The 27,381-nt window shown below is 41.1% G+C and overlaps 1 protein-coding gene and 1 long non-coding RNA gene across 2 annotated transcripts in view; one reads left to right on the top strand and one right to left on the bottom strand.

The window, feature by feature from the left end:
• Window positions 1-27,381, bottom strand: part of FGD5 (FYVE, RhoGEF and PH domain containing 5) — a 97,511-nt gene that overhangs the window by 42,588 nt on the left and 27,542 nt on the right. The window contains 5 exon segments of the mRNA XM_032120350.1: window positions 9,030-9,060; window positions 9,171-9,229; window positions 16,662-16,679; window positions 16,681-16,725; window positions 16,727-16,793. Of these exon segments, the coding sequence (XP_031976241.1) occupies window positions 9,030-9,060; window positions 9,171-9,229; window positions 16,662-16,679; window positions 16,681-16,725; window positions 16,727-16,793 (220 nt within the window).
• The window catches only part of LOC116449175, an 83,064-nt gene that overhangs the window by 44,903 nt on the left and 10,780 nt on the right, over window positions 1-27,381 (top strand). The window lies entirely within an intron of this gene.

Here is a 27,381-nt window from a genome sequence, read left to right as displayed (position 1 = left end):
GGGGGGAATAGGCTGTGTGTCTTCATTTGTCATGGTCTAGTGATGAAGGAACCTATTGCTCAGAAATAAAATTCTGTTCCCTGAACTTTTAGGGAAAATCTTATGAACTTCCCTGGGCCATACTGGGATTTACCATGGCATTTCTCATGACTCTGGCTTCTGTCTAGTTAAATTTTTTAAGTAGATAGGGTTATTAAGGAGGAGTCTAAAAAGATCTGACTTCCATAAAACTTGCTAATGTCCAGGTATGAGAAACTCATCAGAGTATGCTTCACTGTGAATCTATACTTTACATTAGATTGCCCACTTTGGATTGATTAAATCAAGGTTGCTGTATTGATTTCAGCATGGTGGGATTGGATTGGTATGACTGTGATCCTGCTGAAAATTTCTGTAAGAAGCAGGAGAGACTCCAGTCAAAGAACTTCACAATTCCTCTCTCACCAATAGGGACTGCCTCCAGGCAAAATCAGGTTTTAGTCTCCTCAGATTCATTTGTGGCTTTTCTGTTGTTACTGTCAACTGCAGTGAACACACTGGCTCTCCATGAACTGGGATGAGTGGATTATCTAATGGATACTAGCCAAGAGTCAAACATACACAGTGTTGGGGGTTTTTAGCAACTATAAGAGCTAAAACATTTGTTTTCTGAAAAGCCACTAGAACTAGGTAAAAAAAAGATCATGATGACAATTTTCTTTTTGATTAACTATATCCTGGATAAAACAATATCATAAAGATTTCTGAAAAAGTATAATTATGTTTCCTAATTATCTGGGTCTGATTTCCACAATATGTTCTGCCCCAGTACCATAAATAATCTCAATGTTGTGTTAATAAATTTCCAATTTTTCTGATGTGAATTAGCCTATCTAAGTTCATGTTTCAGCCAGTGTATAATCCAGAAGTTTTTCATCCAACTAAGACAATCAAGCTGTCTTCTGGATGCTTTTATTAACTCAAAGGAATCTGCAACCTTTCAAAGTCCTCAGTCATCATAATTAATCCAGACCAGGGAAAGGGAAAGAATCTAAAGGGTTTTTTCAGCTTATTGTGCCTGGACAAGTGAATAGCTGTAGTAAATTCACTACTGATGTGCTTAAGTAATCTATTATGTTACAAAGATGTCATCTTTTCCAAATTAACATCAAACAGCTCTGTATCTGTCCACTTTCCACCACAAGTGAGCAACAGGATTAACACTCCTTTCCCACAGCATCTCAGTGGATTTAATTAGTTATTAATTGTCTGTCCCCTTGATTATAATGAATTCTCAGACAAATAATTAAATTCCAGTTGTCTGGATAGCCAGCTTTCTAATGATTAATAAAAACCCTGTAGCATAACAGTAATCACTATAAACATCCATTAAAAAATAATTATGTCACTGTTGAAAATGCTGAGTGCCTGTGAAGCCATTAATCAGATGCAAAGTGCTTTTCCAGTCTCACTAACTGTAATCAGTCATGGCACCTGAAGGTCTCCAAGTCTGTCACAAAAGCCCAATGTCTAAGTGCAGGAGGTATTAAACACTGAGTCCATATAATTCCCTGATGGATCAAAGCTTTCTTAGAACAGCTTCATGAACTGAAGTTGTTTGGTTCAAGGCTCTGGCGTGATAGCTACAAAGCTCAATCTCATCCAGGGGTGGATGAGCCTACAGATCTCACACCAGTCTTTTGCCTATACCTGCATGTGCATGGGAAAGCAACACCCAAGCTGGCTAGGTGACATAGAAGGTTAGCAACTCAGCTATAAAAATACATTTCTGAAACATAAACATTTTCATTACGTTTTGGGCACCCATAAATAAGCCCTTTATATCCATCCAATGGCCATACCCTTAACATCCCTGATATAAACCCTACAAATAATGAAGTGAAACAAAGAGGATCAAACCCCACAACCACAAAGGTTGTTGGATTTGGGGTTTTTTTCTTCTCTTGTTTGTGCATATCACTAATACACACAAGTTACAGGTTTTTTCCCTCCAGGAATGCCTCTGAAGAATTCTGTTCTCTGCTGTAAATGGGGACTGTAACCTGGAGCTTGTTATAAGAGTATGAGACAAGGAGGAATGCAGGGTTTCAACAAGATCTTATGGTTTATGTGGAGCTCTGCCTAATTGTCACCTGTTTGGCTCTTGGAAGAGAATCTGACACCCTCTGTGAGGTTATGAGCCTCACAGCAGGATGCTGGGAATGCTTGCTGATGCTAAGAGGAAACAGTGATTACACGTGAGGTTTGGGGGAAAAAAAATTATGTACGTGGCTCCAGGCTACAGAAAGGTAGCCGAATTTACCTGGAATCACCAACCTTGATACTTTTGTAGCAGGTAGTTATCTCCAGGTACTCTTTCAAAGAAGTCAGCAATGCCAGTGACCAGAGGTTTTTGGTAGAGCAATTATCAAGAAAGTTCTGTACAGGATTCAGTATCTATAGGAAATGTGATATTCTAATAGAAGCGCAAGAGGTGTAGTTAATGGGACAAGAGTTAGTTCTGGGTTTAGCTTCCAGGATTTTATGAACAGATGCAGAAACAGTTAGTTTGTGTATCTTATCTCTCCAACAATGGGAGTGAATGGGCTTTAGAGTCCAGCTGCAAATTTCAACTGTAGCAATCCTGGATATGTGTCAACAGACATTTCGCAAGATGGATACATCCCATACATACTGTTATCCCTTCTGCAGTTCAGCCCTGCTGCTAGTTAGCCTTTATTAGCTAAATGAGTCAAATGAGAAGCTTTAACCTTGCAGGACCCTAGTGAAAGGAAGGAAAGCCAGTCTCTTGTCAGCTAAACCACTGCTTCAGGCAAGTAGTTCACCCAGGAGAAAAAGCTGCCTCTCTGTACATATATACATACATATGTATGCTATGTTGGGTGATTCCTGTTCTTCAACTTCTACTTGAAAATAACTTGGAATGCAGTAATTCATTCTGGATTCAGAATGTCGGTTTCCTTTTTCTGTATATAACAGAATAGGCCAAATTAGATCAATTCATCAAATGGGGATGAATGAATCCCTGGGAACTGTGGACTACTGCAACCAGTCTAGTAGAGGTAGTCAGGAGGTGATAGGACTGAAGTTAATTTCTATCTTTACTGTAAAAAGCCGATGGATCTGCCACCTGCAGTGGGTTGAAAGCAACTATTAGTATTAGAAAGGTGAGTACTCTGGAGAAGAGAAAATCGGGATTTTGACTTACAGGTGTAGTTAAACAGATAGCTCTATTTGAAAGAAAACCTCTTAAAATTGTCCAAGAAATGCTTATCAGTTGCTAGATTTCCTTGGGTTTCTTATTTTTCATCTTCTAAAGCAGTAGTATAGACAATTCTAATCCAGTCATAATGGAAATCCTAGTTTTTGCATATTGACCACAATGGCAGGAGAACAGAAGGAGAAGGGGATACATCACCATTAATATTGGTTTTGCCAATAGTAATTTTTAGTCCTGTGGTTTGAGCAGCAGTTGCTCTGCAGGTGGGAATTGAGGTTCCTTCTCACTGGCTCGCAGCATTGTGTTCCTAGCATCAGGCCTGCATTTGAGCTAGAAACTGTGACATTCTAGTAGAAAATGGTGATTGTAGAGCAAAGCCACTCTTTTCACAGGCCAAGAGAAATATCTGAAACAAATAGTATTTCTGTGAACAAAAAGTGCACATTAGACTAGAACGACAAAATTGCTAGATTGTGGCTGAATTAGTAAAGCTCTGAATGCCTGCAGTCTAAGGAATATGGGTGATCTTGCTTCCAGATCTTGAAAACAAAGTCTCAACCTGCTCTTTATGGTATTATCTCATTGGGAGGAACAAAGCTTCTACAAAGCAGAATAGAACTGAACTGCTTCCCAGATTTTGAATTAGCTTCATGTTGTTGGTAACAAGGTAAAGAAGTCTTAGCTCAAAAGGACCCGATGCAATGCTTTGAAGAAGTTAATCATCTGCTGTTCTTGCAGTTCCTTGCCAGAGAAAAATGATGTAAATTTATACCAGGCAGAGGTCTGACCTCTATTGCTGTCATGGCTGAATCAGCTTCTCTGCATATATCTCTAGTCTGTATTAAGAAAAAGGGAAAGGTCTGATGCGTGAATAAATTCCCCTGGGATATTTCTACAATTTTCAAAATAGATGTGTGAGTTTCCATTAGGGAACAACACTGAAAAAAATTTAAAAGGTAGTGAATGTACAGAGCAGATGCATTAGAGGAAAACCATGGCCGTTTTTCTGCCTTGGTCTTCCTGTGGGGATTCTAGCACTTCAGCTACAGAAATCTTATCTGCACACAGCATGTTTACCTTGTTCACACTACAACACCCACCTGGCATCCAGACTTTTATGCTTTTCAGCAAGGTACATACATATATTAACATACATGCATACAAAATAATTTCACATGTATATCTAGAATTGCAATTGCTTCCCTAGTCAGGCTGGTATTTTAATGGACTGATACTAATGGGAAGTGATCATATTTGACACTGTGTGAAAGGGCCAGGGAGGACAACAGGAAATCTTGTTGCAGCCCAAATTATACAAGTCTACACTAATTGCATAAAATGATGCAGAATTTTATAACCACTCTCACTTTTAGAATGAAGGTAGATTCAATAGATTCTGCATATTGCAGAATCCAAAGCTCTTTTGGACACCTAGGCATTATACCTGAGGGGAGGGTGAAGAGTTCAAAGGGAGAGAAGAGAGCTTCTATATTACAGCCAAGTGCAGACATGAGGTGCTGTACAGTATCCTGTGAACCAAGTCTGACTCATGGTAGTCCTTGGAGATATCTACATCACAGTCAGCAGCCCCTCTCCTAATGATGAAAGTGAAAGTGGCACTCCTGAATTAAAAAGTAGCACATCTCCTACAGCAGACTGAATGACCCCTGATCTGTATGAAGCAGTGATCTCAAATTTCTCACTACTGGACTCAGCAGAAACAACGCCAGATGAACAGCAGAAAATGCTACCACAGCAGCCACGTTAGTGTCTTACCCTGCCATGCAGGGTACAATCTAGGTCAGGAACCCTGACCTCAGCACACGCTCACATGCAACCAAATACACACATTCATCCAAAACACTGCAAATGAATTTCAGAACCAGCAGACTTTACAGTATGCATTGAGAATACTGTATCAGTGTGGCTTGCTACCAGGGAATTGTCCTGATGCCAGATGTGCTGGTGTGGCTTCCTTCTCCTTTTAAGAGATATACAGATTATCTGAAAGCTATTTTGGCTCAACATTCCCACTGTGGAAGCTCCCTGGCCAATACATAGTTATTTTCCCACTGCCGATGAACACAACAATGAATAAATAAATGAGAAAAAATTCAGCCTAGTGTAAGTGAGGGCAGGCTATTCTTTTGTAACAGTGTGTCCTTAGGCTTTTATAAGAGCTTCAGAGGGCCTAACAGCAAGCTAGCTCTTCGTTTAGCCAGCACATTGCATTCACTAAAACATTTAATTAGGAAAGTAATTACTTGATTGGTCCAGCAGAACTTTGAACATCATCCAAGATATTCACAGTAGTAAAAAAGGCTCAGCAAATCATTCACTCGAAGTGTAAATAATTAGAAAGATGGAATTCTGTTTTGTCTAACATGTAGCAGTGGTTCCTAAATTGGGCAGTTATTTTTTGTTCTTGAGAATGTGCCGCCAACAAGAATTTTGAAACTAGAGTTTAATCAATGAGGTTTAATCTCAAGTTAGAGGCTTGAGCACTAAGATGATTTTGTTCTTTTTTACTTCCTAAGATTCATTTTTCAGTCATAAGCATTGGGATGACCAGTGCATGGTCGAATTCCAAACTGCTCTGAAGGCTGGAGAACCAGCACACATCTGTTCTTATCATATTCATATCCATATCTCCAAATGCTTAGGAAGCATAAATCTGGGTCTCTTTGTTTCTAAGAGTTGTGGTCCATTGTCACGAGGAAAATGCAAACCAGGAAACAGGATCAACTTTCTTTTTAGAAGGAGGTGTTGTGGCTGATGTCTTTTCAGTGCAGAGTTGTACTTAATTCAATAAATGTCTTGGAGGAAAGTAATAACTACTTCAAAGGGGTTTATACACACACAAAGAAGATGATTTTATGTACAAAAGCCAAAGGTCCACTATCAAAAAGGAAAGGCAAAATAAACATGACCATGATACACTATCAAGCAAATGCTTGATCCCATACAGATGGGGATCCTGAAGCAGTCTGAGTCACACCTTAAGTTGATTCGTGTATATTTTGTAAGCCATTTGAACAGACTGGCTGAAAGGAAGCAAATAAACCATCTTGGTGATGTGGGAAATTTTAGGCTGAGAAAACCACCTGCAGCATTTTGTTCAGGAACAAGCACTAAGAAAAGGATGTCAAGTGCAGCCTGCATTGCTGGGAAAGAAAAATAGGAGACAGAATGACAAAGCTTGAAGATTAAATGATCCTGAAGGAAATTCAAAGACTAATCAACTTCAGAAAAACTGTGAGTAGCAAGAGATCATGGACTGGGACTAAAAGGCCCTGCCAGTTCCATCTGCTCAGACCAGAATGAGTTCTTAACTCACTGCTCCAGAGAATTGCATTACCTTTGAGTAGGGCAAGTAACAGCTAACCTTTTAGATTATTATCCCTACTACCTCACCAACTGATACCAAGTTTGTGAGCTAACACAATGTTTCCAGTCTTTCAGTTCAATAGCAGAGTGGGTGTGTGGAAATGTCATCATTTTGGCAATCAATCAGTTTATTAAAGTCTCCACTGAAAGGCCAAACAGATTCTGTTATGCTGAATGAACAGCAGCACGAGCCAAGCCTGGAAATGAGATGGGAAATTGCTCTTGCTGCATGCCTAAGAAAAGCCTTTTTTTCCTTTCTGAAAGCAGCTAGGGTGTGGTTTAGTTCTTTGCCTTTCTTACCAATATGTGGGTTTACATGAGAAGATGAAACTTGAGACTTGATGATAAGCATTTAGAAACTGTTTTCTTGAGAAAGTTGGTGATGGGAAACAGAGAGAAACGTATGCCTGCGTTGAGGAATGCTGTCAAGGAAGCCTTTGGGCCTAACTGGCCATGAGTGGTGTGTTGTACCTTGAGAGCAATTTGGTGGCTGTGGTCACTCGTGGTTGTTTCTGAAATCTGCCAGTGAAACTTGTGTCAACAGCAAGTGCACAGCAAAGCGTGATTTTTTGCTGATGTGAGTATTCCTCAAACTACTCAAATATGGAAAAAGGAGCAGTTAGATTATTGTAACTTTTAGTGTTATGTATTGAAAATACTGCCTTGGTTAGGCAATATTACCCCTACATTCTAAGGGACTTACATGTTGTAAAATTGGTAATGGTTTCTCTGGTTATTCTGAACAATGCACTGGACAACAGGTGAATATAAAGATCCAACAGCAGTTGGGGTGGGAAAAGTGACACTGTTGTGGCTGTGGCTTTCTAGATTGAACATGACTGCAACAGAGAAACCTGCAGATTATTTCTGAATGCCACTGCAGTCGGTAGGTATCATACAGATGTCAGCCTATAGAAGTAGAGATGGGGTATGCCAGGGCAAAAGGCAATCAATGAAACACAGAAACATACCCTCTGAGCCTGTTCCCATAAAGATTTTTGACCTCTTCTAAACCAAGGAGTGACTGAACTAGAGACAAGTGTGAAAACAGGCTGCCTGTTTCTCTTTTGTCCTTCATTCTCTAACCCAGGTTCCATTCATACATCCTCACCAGTGAGAAAACCAACTCATACAAATAACTAAATATTATTTGAGAAACTTGCTTGTTGGCTATGCTGAAGAAAAGCCTCCTGTACCCCCTAAAGGAGTGTATGGGTCAAGAAGCATAAGAACTTTTCCACTGTATAAGGAAATCATTAATCAAAATTGTGATTTTGCCCTTCTTAAACTTCATGCATCTGATAGCTCCTCCCAATTCTAAAATTGATGAGATTTTATTAAACTTTCTAACCCAGGACAATGGGACTTGGGACAGGGAAAGTCACAGTGCATGATTACAGTTATTCTGACATTTCACAACCTGTAAGTGGCTTAACTTGCATGCCAGTGCATTCATTCAACGGTTTACTTTAGGCCCATTTCTTACTTTCATTTGACATCTTAACTTCTCTTTTTTTTTCTCTTTTTCTTTTCCTTAATTACTTTCATAATTAGGGAAATAATGAGAACATGCAAAATATTCGTAAGATCCCTTTAGTGCAGTGGGATGGGCAGGCAGGGAAACAAATTTCACTACATGGGGTTTTACCAGAGGAAGCAGAAAAGGGAAGGGACGGGGCAAGTCCTGAAGCATTTCTTTCCTAACCCAGTAACAGCATAGGCAAGGCAGCCATTTTTCCTCCGGTCTGCCGAGGGTGCCGTCTTGGGAGAGGGGTTACTCTGCCCTTTTGAGTTTATCTTTGTTCCCGGGGAGTCCCTGAGATTTCAGCAACTTTGTAACTAGTGAGTATTACTGTTATTTTTTGCCTGTTGATGTTTCATTTTTTTATAGGCTGTTTTTTTTTCCCTCACATCTACTCTTGTTCCTTTCTCCTTATTGGTGGAAAGGGATTTGTTAAAACTAACGGGGAGGTAACTAATTTTAGAGTGTCTGCCTCTTAAATTGTCTTCAACCAAGACACTGTGACACAGCGTGGATCTCCAGAGCACAGTGGCTATTGCCAATATTGCATTATCAGAAAACAAGAAGCTTAAATGGAAGCAGAGTGAGTCCATTGAAACCAAATCCCCATGCTTCATAGCTCTGTTCCCATCTGTCTCACTCTGAAGAGAGAGAGTTCACCCGTTTATCACCATCTCCTTTTCTGCACTAGGCTTGGTCTGCATCTTACACCAGTCTCAGCCCCAACAAGCACTGTTGGCCAATGCTTTTCCCTCTAGATGAGAAATGATAGATTTGATTGGTTCACAGTAAGCCATTCCTCCTCAAATTCACTTAAATCCCTTCAGTGCTTTTATGTCTTTTAAATTGCATATAAATAAAAGGGTATTTAGGTTTCAGTGATTAAAATTATTTACTTACCATACATAACAACTGGAGCATTTCCACATATCTGCGGAGAGAGACAAACTTTAATTAATTGCCATCAAATGAATACTGAAGGGTGGACTGCGCAGCTTCAATTTTAGAAGAGCAACAGGTAGGTTATAAAAACAAACTCACACTTTTTCTGAAGACATCAGCTCCTGGGCAATGAGGTAAACTCTGGACTGGCCTTCTTTCTGTCAACAGAAGAAGCCAGAGGCAATTAAGAGATGTCTCATTCCACAAAGTAAAGCACTGTTAGAGAGCACTTTGAACCGACATATTTCTATAGTAAATATAGTGACCAGACTTTTATTCTTTGTTGTTCAGTTTCTGGCATCCTGGACTTTCCATGACAGACTGTTTCCCCAATTCAAATACTAGTAATACAGTACAATATAATAGCTGCTAATACAGATGGCAAATTTGAAAAATGTCTTGTTATTGAAGGAGGAGTGAAGTTTTTTCTGGATTTTTACAGGTCCAAAATTTGTCTAAGAAGCAGAAAGTGCTTAGCTTTGAACAGGCTAGCTTCACAGCTGTTGAGGATATACTATGTGGAGAATGGAGTTTTTTATCAAAATGGGTCATATTCCAGACTGTTCTGACTGCTGTCAGTGAGACCTGTGGAAGCAAATGGGGCAAAGGGCTTTATTGTGCACTAAACAAAGTGTCTAAATTTAATGAGCTAAATATCTCCAGAATTAGTTCAGTACTTCAGCAGACAACATTGTTTCAAATCTCAGAGGCATCTACTTAACTGGCAGGCATCTTGGAAGACACAGATAACTGTGAAAGAAGCAAACTGCAGGCTCTGAGGTGCAAGTGGCTGATAGGGTATTTTGCTCCTACTTTGTGACTCGTCCTTACAGTAAGAGATGACCAAAGTATAGAAATATGTACTGAAAGGAATGTACTGGGAAAAGTTTGACTTTTTCAGCAGTGACGAAGTAGGGAGCTAAAATAGTGGTCTAGTAGTTAGAAAGATAAGCAGTCCTCAGTGACCTAAAATGGACTCTGGGGAAATGAGCACAGTATCAAGTCTTTGTGACATTGCTTGCCAGGCCAAGTATGCTAGTAAGAAGACTCAGTGAAGCACAAAGTCAAGGGTCCCGACATGGCTGCCATGGCCTCCATCTGCTAAGCAAAGGCTTGGAGCAAGGCCCGGAGGGCAGCTTCTGAAGAGAGAACTGGGAGAGAGCTATACTACAGGACTAGGCAGGTGAATGGCTGCAGGGAGTAAAGATTTCTAAAATGCTGGCAGCTTTGCAGTGTTATAATCATCACTTGAACTTTGTTTCAGAAAGTGAATAGCTGAGGGACCTGCACCCACTCTACTCCCTGTTCCCAGAAGTCTGTCTACACACACTGTTGTCTATCTCAGAGTTCATTTCCTGGTTAAACAAATAGCAGTTAAATAACACAAGACAGACAATGGCTAGAGACACTCTCAGACTTGCTCTAGACAGGCCATGGGACACTGAGGTCCCTGAATTTTGGCTAAGACATATTAATCATAAAGATTGATGGCACTTTGGCGACAGTGCCAGTCCCTCCCTTCTGAGCATAGTGCCAGCTCTCAGTTGTGCTGACCCAGCTGTTTGCATGACCTTGATCAGAACCAGACTGGTCTCCTGATCCAGCTTAAAAAAATTGTGGGGCTGGGGGCAAAGTTGCCCCCAGCAACTAGCATGGGTCTAGAATGGAGTTGTTTGGCCTAAGAGCAGCACAAGTAGATCACAGAACAATTTCCTAAACCAGAAGCATTAGTATTGTGCAAGTCGCTTCTCTGGAGTACTCTTTTGGAGTAAGTACCCTCTGGATTTCAAAGCAGGGCAACTAGTGAAGACATGGGAGCAGAAGCTCCATCACTGTGTGTGCCACTAACTTGCCATGCTAACGTGGACAAACTGCATCTCCTCATGCATTTTACTCTGTGTGTCATATTTCAGAGATAGCTCAGAGTAGGTGTATTGTAGCTTGATGGTACCCAGACAAGAGTGCTACTGTCACAATCAGAGGCTTATAGCAGTTTTATAAGCTTCAGTCTCTGAGTGACTTCACAATGCCCATTTTGTAATTATTATGCACTATGTAGCAGTTCCCAGTAGTGCCAATGGTAAACGGAAGCATTACAAGAACAAATCACCTTTTCAGGTTAGCTCTGTGAATCAGTGAGAGAGAAGGAAAAGCAGTCCACATCTGTCTTCCAGATCCCATCCTTGAAGAGCTAGATTGCAGCTGTCCTGGAGGATCTGTGTAATTATATAAATCAAGAGCTGTCCCTTGAAAGGCATCTGAATTAGGTGCTTCCTCAAGGCACACAAATCTGTAATTCCCAACTCCAGCATATTTCAGTTTTGTGTCTGTGCACGAGTGCATATTTTAGTATGTTAAAGGTTTGCAAAACAGAATGATTACTGGAATCTGGGCACCAAGCCCACCCAGTGGAAATGTGTAAGGAGCAGCAAAGGCATTCTTATGTACTGCTGCTGTTGAGTCAGTAGCTGCCCTGCTTGTGAGACCTTTGAGACTCTGCTTAGTGTTCCCTGTTTGTGTGCAGTGCAGCTCTTCTCCATCTGCCATATGGGGTGGCCGGCCCCCTTTTTGTCCACTGTCTTTTATTATGATACTTGGGAGAAGGGTGGAGCATCTTACCTCCAGTGCTGCCTTTTCATAGGAACAGCATTAGGGATTATGTCTGTAGGAAGTTCCCCTTCATTCTTCCAGCACACCACCAGTCTGGCTAGAATTAGATATGTTAAATCAGAAGTCCCAAGTGACTAACCCGAATGCTTTGGGTTTTCACTGGCATAAAATTCAGACACATCTGATCTGAATTCCCTCTCTATTATACCATTTTTCTCTGGCTACATGCTATTCACCTTGCTATAGACTTTCACATTTTGCAACCAGGGTAAGATCACATCCCTCATATGCTGTCTTCATACAGTTCCTTGTAACATATTACTGGTTTTAGACTAAACTCAATGGTATTTGCATACAGATTGGTTTACTTTTAGATTTCCCATACCGTTAACTGGCAAACAGATACGTGTTCTGGATGGAAGAAACGTCTTTATGTTCCAGCTATGGCTTTGTTACTTGTTCCAGGATTTTTATTAAATTTATTTCCTGACTACTTTAAAGACTATAATTCTTAGAGGTATTCACACAGATTAATCACATTCTTTTATTCTTATTATTCTTCTGAGATTCCCTTCAGCTCTAACTCCTTCCTGTGTTTACAGACCAGTTTAAGAGAACATTCTTAATTGTTCCTTTGCCTGGTGGCTTAATGTAGTTTGCTATATATCTTTAATACCATAACAGAGTTCTTAAAATAGCTGATGTTGCTTCAGTATTTCTAGCACCCATTTGTCCAACTACTGCTTTTTCCTTCCAAAGGCACCCTGTAAAGGGAGACAGCCTCTTATCGCCGTGGGGCAAATCGTGCAAATGATTGCAGTCTAAATGCCTTCCATTGACTACTGGGGTTATTTTTAAGCCTGTTGCTTTGTTTGATCAGCATATATCATACATCTTTAGCATTTGTGTGACACTGTCTGAATCAAGCAGCATGATGGAAATAGCTCCTGAAGCCCAGTCCACGGCATGATGCTTTATAGTGTCATTACAGGACCATATGTATGGGTCTCTGCAAGATGCTAGTAAAATGAATTCTTAAATTGGTAGGTGGGTTCCTGCCCCTTACCCATCCCCACTGATTCCCAACCTGTGCTTCATCTCTGTGTATTTCCTCAGAAACTGTTCAGACCACCCTGAGGCCTCTGCTGTCATTTGTCCCACATGTGTTTGCCCTTTCCCAACCCTAACCTACTTCCCCAGGTAGAGCTGTTAATGCAGTGGTAGTAGTAATGTAGTAGGAAGGCAGATGCATTCCCCATACTATCATCTCTGTGAATTCCTTTAAAGACTTGATTGTCCTACAGTGAACCTAAAGACAAGAACCTAGGTTTCTGCCTTGCCTGCAAGTTTGACCACTATTCTGCAAAAGATGGGTTTTTTCTCTTCTCTGGATGTATCATAAAATCACTCCTCCTTGCTGGGTCCTTATCTTCAGTAAGCCAAGGGTTAGAATTGTCTCAGGGATTCTGTCAGTTTTATAATAACTGGGGGTTTTATGAGGCTGGTGACAAAGGTTTATCAACTGCACAGGAGACTGAGTCCTAAAAAAGTACCTACAAGAAAGGAACTGTCTGAAGACTTTTGCTTGAAGATTCTGACAGTAAAGCGAGAGGCTCGAGCTACGGCGGGGTAGCTGATTATCCAGCATATGCAGCATCTTCCTCAAACTACCAAGGCAATTCATAAACTCAGATCATAACTAGAAATAGATGAAACCTACCAGTATGTATTGATTTTAGTCCATTTCAAAGCATGGAGCTGTGCTTCTCCAAAGTACACTTTCAAGATTATATTGTCTCTATTTCTGATATTTTTTAAGCTGGAAATTCTGAGACTGCTACAAAAACTAAGTTCTGACAAAGGGAACTCTGTGTAAAGTCGGTGCCTAGTCAAATCCAAACTATTAAGCTCATTTACTCTATAATTCCTGTAACAGAGGTGAAAGCCCCTCTGTTTGCTCCTTCAAAGAAAGCTGATAATGTAAAAAGATACCTCAAGAGGTATTATTGGCTATATTTCAGATTGTTTACAGTGCAGGGGTTCCAGCAGCCCCTGAAAAATTTCTCCACATGTATGTGAATCTGGTCCCTAGGAGAGCAGGAATTCAAAGGAGACAAGCTGTTGAACAATACCAGGAATGTGTGTACAAAGCTAACTTTTGATATTATATTTACTTGTAAAAATGAGCCTTAAAAAGAAACATCAGAGGAAAAAATGTGCTTCAAACTGGAAGTTTTGTGAATCACCAGCAAACAAGCTGGGAGAAAGCAGGTGAGCAAACCAAAAGATGCTGCTTGCATTTTGGTACAGGAATTCATTCACGTCAATGAAAGACAGCAGGTTAGAATCCATCTCAGTGCAAATGAGATTCATATATCTGGGCACAGGGAGGAAGTTTTATCATTTAGGCTGTTTCATGCCTTTATTTAAACCAAGTTTCCCTGAGTAGGAGAGAAAGGAAATCAAACCAACAAACCCCAGAGGTTTTTTTGGTTTGGTTTGGTATTTTTTTTGTTTGTTTTTAGTGTATTGCATGCGTGTCTTTTGGAAATCTAAATTCGGGTCTTAGCCAGCCCTAAATGGCTGTTTTGACAAGATTAGCTCATTTTGAAATCCATGGCACTATTTTTTCATCCAGGCCAATATGTGTCTCCCAATTCTCTCCAAGTGACAGTGCATCTGAACTGTTTCATGTTGTATAGCTGCTCCATATTGTCCTGAAGATTTTTCTCCAAGGGATGTATCACTTCATGGGGGAGCTGGGCAAGTTCTGTACACTTTGTCATTATAGAGGCAGGTTTTTGTTAGGGTAGGCAGTGTTCCCTTGTCTCATGGAAGATTGGTGTGAGAAGATAATAAACAAAGACAGGAGCAGTAGAGTAGGAAAAACATTCCTCTGTAAGGATACCAGTGCGTTCTGAGACAAGATCACTCACTGGTTCATTAGTCAGCTTGGAAAGATGGCCTGTTGTCGAATGAAGCTGTTTTAAGGCAGCTCCCCAAGAGCTTGAGGAAGTCTGGCACTGGGTACTGTGACCCTTGCTGACTGTTTGCTTGAGAAGCAAAGGCCAACTAAGCAACCAGACCTGTTCTGATGTTCTCTGTCAGCCATGTGCAAGCATTTAGTTTGTGTTCTCCTCAAGAGTGGGAGGAATACCTCCAGTTAGACTCTGAAGCACATGGGTGTTCTCTCTAAATGCTGCCTTCTTTGCCAGCTATCCAGTGTGGTTACACCAGCACAGCAAAACACTTAAAATGAATGACATGTGATAAGGGAGACATTTAGAAAGCATCATTTTCCTAGTGTCTTGAGTAAAACCCTACAAAAATGGCATAAATTGGTTTTAGCAGTCTTGAATTTGCTTCCAAGTGCACAATGATTGCATGTATTTCCCTCATGAACTCAAGTCACAATTGTGCTGTCACTTCGCAACTAGCATCACAACTAAGAGATGCTGAGAAACCTAACTGTCTTAGATAAGACACTAGGGTATGCTCTAGAAATGCTAGTGGTTTGTCAGCTAACTAGTAGGAAATTAACTGAAAGGCAAAAATTTAAAGGCTTTTTCCTTTCCAAAACAACGTGCAAACAACAAACGACCAAACAAAAGGTCACAAATCTCAGAGGAAAGAGTATAAAGGTTAGTTGTGACTGTTTCACTTGTTTCATGTCATCCAGGAGAAGAAACCACAGTCTTTTCCACTGGTACCAGAGGTAGCTCAGCACCCTGCAGGGCAGAGGTAAATGTGATACAGCATGAAGAGAAATCAAAGGAACCTGTTCCTGCTCTGAGATTAGAGCAACAGGAATTTCATTTGCCTTTCAATGTCATTCTGCATTGTTTCTTTTTGTGTTTCTCAAGAACTGGTGTCCTGGTAAGGGGGAAACTCTGCTCCCCTCTCTATAATTGCCCCTAAACAAAGCTTCACATTCTGGAAATGCCTGAAGAGATCTGTCTTCCTAGAATCAATCTACTTATGCTCCTCCTTGACAGAGCTGACTCTTACTTAGCCATTACCTGCGAGAGTCATCTGCACAGACTTTTTCAGGCTCTGACACATGCTCATGACCAAACAAAAGCCATCTACAATCAGGAAGCCATATAGCTGACACTGAGAGACCAGGTCGAAAGGAAAGGGCAGAGAGACGTGTAGGAAATCAGGATTTGCTATTTCCATAGGCAGCCTTAATTCCTGGGGCTCAAATCGGAAAACTTTAGAAGAACATACCCATTTGTTGCATTGCATACCTAATGAGCTATGCTCTGGGATGCTTGCACAATCTCCACCCAGGAGTAGATTGTTAGGCTCATATTACGTTTTAAGAACAGAGACACACACACATGTATGTGCACACATGCACGCACACACACCCTCCCGTGGAAAACAAAGGTAAATTTGTCTCTAAACCTGCTCGATACCATTTAACATCCGCACTTAGCTTACAGGAAGTAAGCACTGTATGGTGCCAAGCTATGGTTCCATTTCCATGGTCTTCTCCATAATTTGTTTAAGAGCTGTTTTATTAATCAGAAATCAGTACAATAAATACTAACACAAGTGCATTTTCCCTTGATGGGAGAATTTTGAGATGGGAGAGACCTATTAGACAGTTTACTCCAGCCAATGTAGAACTGGTTCCAATAATGCCTTTGTCTTTTTTTATTCAACGTAATTTTAAATTCTCAAGATTGCAACTAAATGCTTTGGAGTGAGACATTTTTCCTGACATTCAAGTCAGGCCTTTCTTGCTGTTTATGTTGCCTCCACTGTCTATCTTCAGACTACATTCTTTGCGTTTGCCACGTGCTGTAGAGGCAAATTGTTCCTAGCGCAGTGGGGGAGTAAAGGACTGATGGCTCTGCCATTTCTAAATGAGCACCAGACAAAGAGCAGAGAAGAGCTGAGAATCCAGGTTCTTCTGCAATTTGCTTTTCCGTCTCCAGATTTCATGCATTAACCATTTTTAGGTTTTTTTACCTTGTTGGTGAGACTGGGGATCACCAAGGCTGCTCTCATCATCGTCTGAACTCTTTTGTTCCTCCATCTGATGTGACAAACTTCCATGGTGTTACAGAGACTGGGCACACCTTGTAGGGCTCAGTGTAGGCACTGCAGAAAATAACAGAAACAGACTAGCTCAATGGTGTTATTCCAAGACTCGCTGTTGCTCAGACATACAGAATCCCTGCAGAACTGCAAGGCTTGGAAGCAAGATTTATCAAGCAGGGGTTTTTTTGGCTGCTAGTTCAAAGGCAACTGTTTAGGCAAGCAGAAGACTCTGAAAGGAGCAATGGGAAGTTAACTGAACTCGTTCAAGCTTCCCCAAAAGATCAATGTTCTGGCCCAGTTTGGAGTAAAAACTTCATGCTTATCTGCAACCAAAACTGCTTTGTTTATCCCTAGTCAACCCTCAAATGGATGCAGTAAAATAATGCTAACATTTTAAAATGGAAGTTAGATATTGTGACAATGGGTTTTCTGTGAAAACATCAAAAGGATGAGAAAAGTATAATGGTAATACCAATGGCATCAATTAAAGTACAAGATATACAAGATACTCAGATTCCAGAATCCTTGAGCTGTTTCAAGGGAATATGGATCCAGCTCCACAAACCCAGAGAAAGCTGGTGCAGTAAGAGTACTGGACCTGGTGTGCAACACAGGCCAGTGCAATACAGGCCTGTGGTTTCACAGCATTTTATTAAAAAAAAAAAACCCTTCAATTAAAATTGCCAGTGTTCTCAAAACCTCCACAAAACATGACTAAAGGTGATCTGTATATGCTTAGCTCCAAATTCCAGTTGCTGGATCTTGTTAAACCTGGTGGCAGTCTTCCAGATTTTGTTACTGTGTACTCACAAGCTGTATTCAAGTTGTCCCTTCATTCTGACTTCTATATGAAATAGGTGAAGATTTTGGTGTCATGCCGCCTATGATTTAATAATTCTAAAATCTCTGAACTTCATCCAATTATCCATTAGCATTATTCAATTTACCAACCATTTTAGCATCAGCTTTTGCTACTATCCATTTTTGATACTGCTCTTGGTACTGCAACACAAAACTCATTATTCCAGCACAGGCAAAAGATGTATACCAAGCCGTGTGTATCAGCTGTAACACCCATCTATTCCTACCTGACTTTACTGAGTTTTCACATTAAAGGATCATATTTGGTTTTTTGACTACAGTGTCATTCTGGGAGTTTATATACAGCTTATACACCACAGTGGCCCCAAGCCTTTTACATTTCCAGGGTAAGGTTCCAGTGTTCAGCCAACAGGGCAAGTCTTTTGTCTTGAGAAACAAAATCTGACATCTTCATGTTTTCCGGTAGACATGTTGGCCAGACAGGTCAGTCTGTAATGTGGGCCTGGATTACTCAGTTTATATTATTTTTATACTTCTCATTTCCTCTGACACATTAACTTCCTTTCACAGCTCTGCTTCATCTCTTTATTTTTCTTTAATCTTTCACTTGGAGATCCCAGATGTGAACAAACTCAAGGCTTCAAAGCCAATACTAGAGTGACAGAAGGCTGGGCAAAGATGGGCTAATGTAAGTAAGAGGACAGTGATGAGACTCCCAAGGTCACTGACCAGATTCTTATTTCCTTTCAGAAAGGGAACTCCCTACATATCTGCGTTTATTTCTAAGCTGCAAGCAGGTGTCTCCCATGCAAGTGTGCCTGTCAGCCTTTCTGTTATGCCTCCAGCTTCTCCCTCATGCACAGAGTCCAGGAGTTCTCACGGGCCACCCAGTGCATTTGCCATGGCTGGGCAAAGGCTCAAGCAGTAACACTGTTCCTCATCATTGTCTACTCTGGCTTATTAGTACTATCTGCAGTTTTTCAGTGTGGTGGCATCACCACACTCTTGAAAAACCTGTCCAGCTTCAACAGCAAAGGGACCTCAGCACAAGAGCAAGGCAAATACAGGAACAGCTCAGGAGACTGATTAATAATTTAGCCAGTCTCAGTCCTTACTCACACAGTCCTTCTGCACTTTGTAGTTGTTTGTCCCAGAAGACATGAAATTATAGGTATTCCTTCCTTTTCTCTCTCTCTCTGATAAATGACTGCATTATGTTAATAAAAGAACACATAATTTGGGAAGAATAATTCAGTAATATTAGTCTTGTAATCATTATGAATGGCATTATTAAAGGTTCATACAGTAGCAGACTTGCAATATTGCTGAACTATTCATGGGCTTTGTTTGCAGTAGACCTGTATCCCAGTGGCACCAGCTTGAGTTTAAAGAGAAGTCTCAAAATGTTATGGATCTCATTTGCACACGGGATAGGCACAGGTATATTTGCCACCATTTCCATTCTCCTCTTCTCTGACCACTCCAATAGCACTCAGGTCTTTAATTCTGCGACTGTTTTATTTTGTCACAGAAGCTCCTGGGTAGTGCACCTTTCCTGGTACCCAGCATGCACTTAATCCAATGAACTCACATGTCATCATCCATCTTTTATGTCTATGCTCCTGTGATCTCCTAGTGCTCCTACTTTTTGAAGGCTTGAACTGCGCCCAGGAATGACTAAATGATACTTTTCTTTAGCTCATTGAAAGCACTGCTAACTGAGCTTACGGGAAGCAATAAACTTTAATGCAATGGAAGATGCAAATAAAAGTGTGGGTGTGAAGAATAAGGGAAGAAATAGTTCAAGAGTTTGCAGTATCTCCATAGACATGGTAATCCCCAATTAATTCTCTTCCTTGTAGCAGTGATTTGGCTGGATAAGAACAGATTGCTGGCACATTATCTGCTGCCCCTTCAGCAATTGCCTGTCATTTCAAGAGTGACCCATCACAACAAAGGAAGCAGTGGGCCTTCTGGGACAGTCTGACATTTAATTGACTGAGTAAATGCAGGAGGATGCGGTGCAGCAAAAGTCTTTTTAGTTAGCACCAGTTACATTATAATTAGCAGAGCTGCTGATAGGTACAGAGTAGGGAGAAGCTGTATGGATGCACCCTACTAGTTATTTGTGTACTTTTACCTCTGCACATGTATTGCTACATCTGAAAAAGTGTTCTGGAGTCTACAGACTCTCTGGTTATCCTGCCCCTATAGTATGCTTACATTTGACCTCAAGTGACCTCAGTGACTGAGGGGAGAGTGAAGCCATCAAGGAGAGGGAAGCTGAACTAATCATTGTACTAGCACTTTGTAAATAAAGTCTCTACTACCTTCGATCCCTGCAGAACACAGAGTGGGAAGTTTGTGCACAGACGGTACATGCATGAGAGAGCACTGTGGAGAAACACAACAGGTGTGAGAGCTCACAGAACATGATTTGCAAATTGACGAATACTGTATTTACTCTTGCTTGAATGTGCAATTCTTCTTTTATTTTCACATCTATCCTTCAAAAGACCTTGCAAATTCTACCCCATTCCTCAGCAATGATCACATCAATTCTCTAAGATTTTTAGAAGTTATTCAGTCAGCATTAGTGACATGTAAGGATTTGTGTGGGTGATTTAACAGTGGCAAAAGTACCCAGCCAAGGTTATTGTAATAAAGGCCCATGAAGACCATGTATTTTTGTTTGCAAAACAATACAAATGCTCTTGGCTGTATGTTCATCTCTTGGCTACACACCCAAATGATTTCTTGTTTCTTCCTTTAGAGTCACCAACTGCATGAAAAAACAAAGCAAACAAACAGACAAACAAGGAAAACCAAACAAAAAAAAAAATCTGGGTTGGCGAAAACCTAAACTTTTGGGAAGGCCTGTGACTTCCACTGGTGTGATACAAGTCCTCTGTACCAGTAAGGATCAGATTGCTTGCAGTTTGCTTTCAATTAATTAATTCATGCATCCTAAAGAAAGGCTCATAAATCTCACCTTCTGCTTCATGGTCTATGCCCCAGCAGCAATAATGAGGGGAAGAGGGGAGTCCTCTTTCCTGCAAGGTACCACTCAGCTGTGCTTTGTGATACCTGTATTCATCCTTTCCACCAAGTGGCTCCTTATACATCTGAAGTGGAGCTGGTCAGGCTATTAAAATGTGCTGGCAATGTCCCTTCAAATGCTAGTGCAGTAGATCCATCCCAGTGCCTATAAGGTATGTCCCATCATGTGTGTTGGGACAGAGTTACAGCATTTCTACCTTGCAACTGATTCTGCTGCTGACAGTGGAAGTGTGCTAGAAATTTGTTGGTCAGTCAAGAGCAATACAGCATCTCCTTGAAGCAGCAAGCATTTGTGTAGGGTTCAGATGTATGCAGTTTTAGTGCCACAGTGATCACAGAATCACAGAACAGAATTATAGGATGGTTTGGATTGGAAGGAACCTTAAATATCATCTCGTTCCATCCCCCTGTCACAGGTAGGGACATCTTCCACTAGACTAGGTTGCCCAGGGCCTCATCCAACCTGGCCTTGAGCTCTTCCAAGGATGGGACATTCACAGCTTCCCTGGGCAACCCACCACTCTCTAGATAAAGAATTTCTTCCTAATGTCTAATCTAAATCTCCCCTCTTTTAGTTTAAGATCATTAACCATTTCCCCTTGTCCTATCACTATCTGCTCATGTAAAAAGACACCCTCACTCTTTTTTAAAAGCCCCCTTTCATTATTGGAAGGCCACAATGAGATATCCTCGGAGCCTTCTCTTCTCCAGACTGAACAACCCCAGCTCTCTCAGACTGTCTCCATAGTGGAGGTGCTCCAGCCTTCTGAGCATTTTTTTGCCCTCCTCTGGACCCACTTTTACAGGTACATGTCTTTCTTTTGCTGAGAACTCCAGACCTGGATACAGTACTCCAGGTGGAGTCTCAGGAGGGCAGAGTAGAGGGGGAGAGCCCTCCATGTTAATCATATAGGAGGGAGCAGGCCAGTGGGAGACTCCTGTGCCTGAATCCATCTCAGATGAAAACAAGTGTGATGTGGCCAGTGAGGACATCCAGATTACCCCATCCCAGCTCCTGAGCACCTCCATCATTCTCATGTGTCTGTCCAGAGACAGGGGACTTCTATAATTGGATTTCCATATTATAAAATGCAGTTTCTGGAGAAGGAGACTGGGTGGCTTCTCATTAATCATTGTCACCAGTCAACCTGGATTAGTTTCCCTGGACTAAACTGATTTCTTTTGGAAGTAAGTTTCAATGTATTTCAGTCTAAAGAAGGGTATGAACAAGTGCAGCACTTAAGGAGCCTCTGCTGTGTTCATATTTGAAATGAATTAATAATTTGTCTCCATATGCTACATAAAGGATGATCCCAGCTAAGAAAACTCAAGAGGTCAGAAAAGGACACCTTGCTTAATGAGTTCCGAAACCAGTGTTCAGGGTGTGCTGATCTTTCAGCCATTGTGATGTCATTTGGTTAACAGGTATCTGTTCAGCATTCAGACACCTGGACTACCTGGATTACCTCCTTGCTGCCTCCCTGTGGTCTTTCACTCTATATCCCCAGTCAGTGTCAGGACAGAGAAAGAGAGAATAGTTATTTTCTTTGCACCTGTTGCAAACTACAAATTGGATTATGCAAATTAATTACCACCAATATAGTTGAAGGCCAGAGGGCCCCCTATATATTTTCTGAAAATTTCTTATTGTTTCAAAAGTGCCTGCAAGTGGAGATCATAGCAGTATTTGGCCAAAAATGTCACCACAAGATGAAGAAAGCAGTAGAAGAGGCTAGAAATCATGTCCTTGGTCCCATTCCTACAGTGGAACCAGGATATTAAAGGTGCTTTTGTCAGTAATTATCAACACACAGCTCACCATATTCACTGTTTCCACATAGTGGCAGTAGGAAGTAAGTGAACTGCCTGGGTTTCTGAGGTAAACGCTGACTTCTGCTCTGCCTCTTGTGGGGTAACAGAATGTCTTTTTGTCTAGGGTGTTTCATCCATTCATTAACAAAACCATGTTCCTGGACTGCTAAAAGACAATCCTTTCAAATATTTGCTAAAGAGAGAATGGCTGTGGTGTTGAGTTCATTTAGACCTGGATCTACCGAAGCTCTGAGATAAATGACAGTTATGACCCTAAATATTTTTCTGTGTGTATTGGTGATTGCGCTAGCAATTATTTGACCTGAGTCAGCAAAGCAAGCTTATAGAAACTACCTCAGAAGGTAGAAACAACTATTCTTTCTCTGTAGGGTACATCCTCCACAAGTATATATTCCCTGGATCTAGCTGAGTGGTGATGAGCTTGACACATCAACTCAGATCACATATGCTGAATTTACAAATGACTACTAAATTGCTGCCATAACCTCCCCATCCACAGACCCTACCCTGTGTCCATTTTAACTCCTCTGTCACAGGAGTCTCAGCTCATAACTAGTTATAATGTATTGGATGCAAGACCAGAATCTCACCTGGACACAGCTGGGTATATGTGGCAAAACCCACATATATAAAATTCACACCATCCAGTGGGTAGGAAAAATAATCGATACATGCAAAGACCCCAACCCTCCACTGCTGGGCCAAGAGGATTGAATACAGTTTTTTTCTGCATGCAGTATCCCTATCCCTGTCTTTATCTCAAATCCCAAGCCCAGTAGTTACTAGGTCAAACTCTCAGACAGTGACATTCTTACTGTAAAAAATTAAAATCATATTAACCCAATGCAGTGATAGTAATTTGGGAGATGCAATGGGGTGCTGAAGTACCCTGTTTTATTAAAATTGATTATTTATTTTATTGTATCCATTCGTGAATGATTGTTTTAATTCATTCTGCAAAAGGAAGGCTCATTACTAAAGGAAATTAAAGTCCAAATGCATTTAAAGCCAGTAAAAGGAGATGCCTATTAGTGCAGCATGTGTTTAGCCAGTCAGTTCCCTATTATGCCAGATCATCAAGGCAAATACTGTATCTGAAGTCTGGAAAGGGCAGGAAAGACATGATGTCTGCTAATAGCATACACAGCCTGTCAAAGCAAGGTAACACAGGGATAATCACATTTCATACTCTGAGGCATAAGCTGTTTGCCTGCCAAGGCCAGAAAGGTGCTCTTTCTAATTCCACAAGCATTTCAACTGGAATTTTGCTCTTGCATTGTTGCGGTGAAGAATATAAGAGAGGGGAAGAGGATTTTTGGTCAGGTGCATAAGGCTTTTGCTCTGTTCCAGACAACTTCAGGGACAAAACTCTCCCATCTTCAACCACTGGAGATGCTCACAGAACAACAGTGCTGGTGCAGGTCTAGTTTTGGAACGGAATGCAGGAAGTGAGGAACACGAAGGTGTTTGGGCTTCATTTCAGGGAATGTCCTCTGGCCCAGCCTGGGGCACTATGAGTAGAGAAGGGATAAGAGAAAGCCTGAGAGTGAGTTTTCAACTAGCCATGTCCCAGATGTGCTAGAATGGATGGCTTTGAGGCTTTTGCTTTGACACACCTGTGTAGCCAATCCACACTTTAGGCTCAGTGATGTACCTTGGGGTGCACTGCTGTCTGTGAGCACCCTTACCCTCCCCAGTCCTGTGCCTTTAAAACAATAGGTAAAACAAATCAGCAGCAAGAGCTGGACGTGCCTGAAAACAAAACACAGTGTCCTTGGGCCTCGGACAAGTGGTATGCCCCCTTCCTGTTCTCCCAGGCATGAGGGAGAGGCAGTGAGCTGTGGTGGCCTCAGCTTGTGCTCAGCCTGGCCCTCTGGCCCTTGTCCTGCATTTCCTGTAAACAGGGAACAGTTCCTCCCCAGAGATGACCTGGCAATGAACTAGTGAGGGCTGACGCTCAGCTGCACCACACCCAGCACCCCACCGCGCCAGAAGGTACAATGGGGCAGCTGATAATACATAATATGTTATTAAAGGCAGCTCTACCCTTTATTGACTCCTTTGAACATATTATTTACATCACATGTCAGCCACCACAGAGCTTTTACTTTCAATAAATCATTAGATTCACAGACACCCCGGAGCTTTTATATCCAACAGCCCTAGCAGAGGTTTTCCTTAAGATTCTTTTTATGCTTCTCTTTTCTTTCTTTCCCTTGCTAAATCACAGCCCTGTTGATCTCCATCACCCTATCATTCCCCATCTGTGGTAATCTTTTGCTGTGTTGAATCCTTGCAATGCAAAGGAGATGGGCATAATGAAGACCTGAGTGCTTGGCAGTGACAAAAGTATTGTGCTGTGAAACTCTTCTTCCCTCCCAGACCATGCACACCATACATCTGCATTATGTTGAAATTCCATTCTGCATTGCTGTCAAGGGACAGAAGATAACAAGGAACACATCCAGTAATTATCAGGATGGGTTTAAAATAATTTGCTGAGTAACCCCTAGTCACAGTACAAATGGCCTCTGACTGTGAAACCTCCCAACACTTTTGCCCTATTCTCCTCTATAAAATGACTTATGTCAGTGACAGTCTGACTTTGGATACAATGATGTAAAACTGGGGAGGATTTACCCTAATTTCAGTGAAGTCACTTTATATTTATACTTGTGATCTTTGAGCAGAATAAGACCCTCTGATTTCACTCTGAACCCTCTGTAAGACTTATGCCTCTCTATAAATCAGTGATAGAATAAGCCAACGAGCTAGAACTTCATTAACAAAGAGAAGGAAAAGATATAAGTAAGCAGTGGCTTTCAGCTGGTCACCTGATGGTCATCTCAGAATATAAGAAGTACACCTCTCTGGGGAGACCACTGTCTGGGAAGCAAAGCTGATACTGCTGCTCTACTACAAATTCTTTGTTATGATCTTTGGCATGTTTCTTAACTTAGTGCTTTGGCAGTCAGTTGTGTAAGGTGGGTAATCCCAGACCAATGTCCTGTTTAAAATACAGGCTAGACTGAAGGCTTTGGACACTGTGAATGCCTACCAGGGTCTAAACCAGAACTGCTTTGTCCGTTTCCCTTGAGGCACAGTTTTACTTTTCTTCCTGTTTACTGCAAACTAAAAGGGATTTCACTTTGTCCTTAAGACAAAAAGGGATGGGTACCCCCAGGATTATGCCCATGCTTAAGACACAGAGTAATGTTTTCAGTTTTATGGCTAAGCTGAGATACAGAAATCTACCTGGAACTATTAACAGTCATGCTTGCTAGTATTGCTGTTGTCTGCTGGGGTGAGGGTTCTTGAGTTACAGGCCCTCAATGGCTTTCAGGCAGCCAAGTTGGTGATTTCTGCACAAAGACAGATACACACTAGAGAAGAACACTAATAATGAAAGATTTAAGCAGTGCTACTTGCCCAAGAATTAGAATTCATTCATAAAAACATTGCAGATAGACACTTCAGAAAAAGGTCTGCGTCAATCATTGTGTGGGAGTTTCACAAATGGAGCCAAGCAGAACCAAGGCATGTTTGTCACACACAGGGCTCCCCTGGAGATGTTCCGTGTTGGTGGATGGTTCTTCTGTCTTACAAGCATAATAAACAGCTTTAAAATTTTATATAGGTAAGAATCTGGTCCAGATGTGTTTCATAGCTGCACAAGGAGCTTATTGAGCTACACAGTGAGCTACACAGAACCAGAATATCTTTACAAGTCCTCTTCCTTAGTGTGTCTAGGTCTGTACACTACAGCAGTTGCTCTGTACTTTTGCACATATAGTCCTGAAACTCAAGAGTACAGCCAGAATTGCACTGTTGATTCTGGAATCTAGCTGGGATGAGATGTGATTAGGTGTCAGTTAGGCAAATGTGACCATCATAGCAGCAAATGGATCCAACTCATTATAATCCTTTCAGAATATCCAGTTTAACATAATCATAAGTGATAATAGTAGTGAAACCTCAAAGGAGGATGCCAGCTTGGAAATGGTGTCAGTGAAACACAAACACAAAACTTGAATCAATCATTATTTGCTGCAGCCAGAATTTTTAGTGATCTGCTTATTAATAGAAATCTGAATTCTTGGCACCTAATTCCAAAAGACATCAGAACTGGTGGAAGACAGAGGCTTTGGTTTTTGTAGTAGAGAACACTGCCCTTTTTTTTAAGCTGTTCAGAGTTGTATTGGGAAAAGACTTAAAATTAGTATTCCTAAAGCCTTTTAGATGACAGAGAAAATGATACTTCCAATGCAGGTAGTGACAGTTCTGGGGTTTTTTTAAATTTCTTTTCAAAAAAAGCATATTTTGTTCTAAAATTAGGAAAAGTAGCAGTAACACAACACTAATGCTTTACAATGTCTGAGTCTGCTATGATAGACAAAATACTAATTTCTTGCAAATAGTACCTTTCTTAGAAGTGAAGTTACAAGCACCTTGCACAATAATGAGCCCTAATACGAGAATTATCTCTAAGCATTGTTGTAGTATTATTGATTTCAATTTCATTCATGCATAAGTAGAACAACAGTTGGTTGCGTACATAGCAGAATAAGGGCAGAACATGGAACTTCAACACTGGTATTAGGAAAAGTAGGACACCCTTGGTTTGTAATTGCCATTTCTAAAATGGAAATGACACTTGTTATGTATGGCTTTAAGATACCACTTTCAGTGCAGTAACAACATCAGTCTGTCAGATCCAGCAGTAGAAGAGTGCCCAAGTGTGCAGTGTGAGTGCCTTCAGTAGCAGCTGGCAAGGAGATCAGAGTGCTTTATAACTTTCTGTCCTGCAGTTAAAGAATCAATCTGGCAGTAACTTGGCATAAACCCTCCATTTGACATATGCCTCAGGCTGAGAACGGTACTGAAGTTAGAGGGGAGTTAAGGGAAAGGTATAGGACCAGTGGATGCTGATAAG

The sequence above is a fragment of the Corvus moneduloides genome, chromosome 11 (genome assembly GCF_009650955.1).
Source record: "Corvus moneduloides isolate bCorMon1 chromosome 11, bCorMon1.pri, whole genome shotgun sequence".
NCBI lineage: Eukaryota > Metazoa > Chordata > Aves > Passeriformes > Corvidae > Corvus > Corvus moneduloides.
Note: the sequence above shows the minus strand (reverse complement) of the source record. Positions and strands in the feature narration are given on the sequence as shown.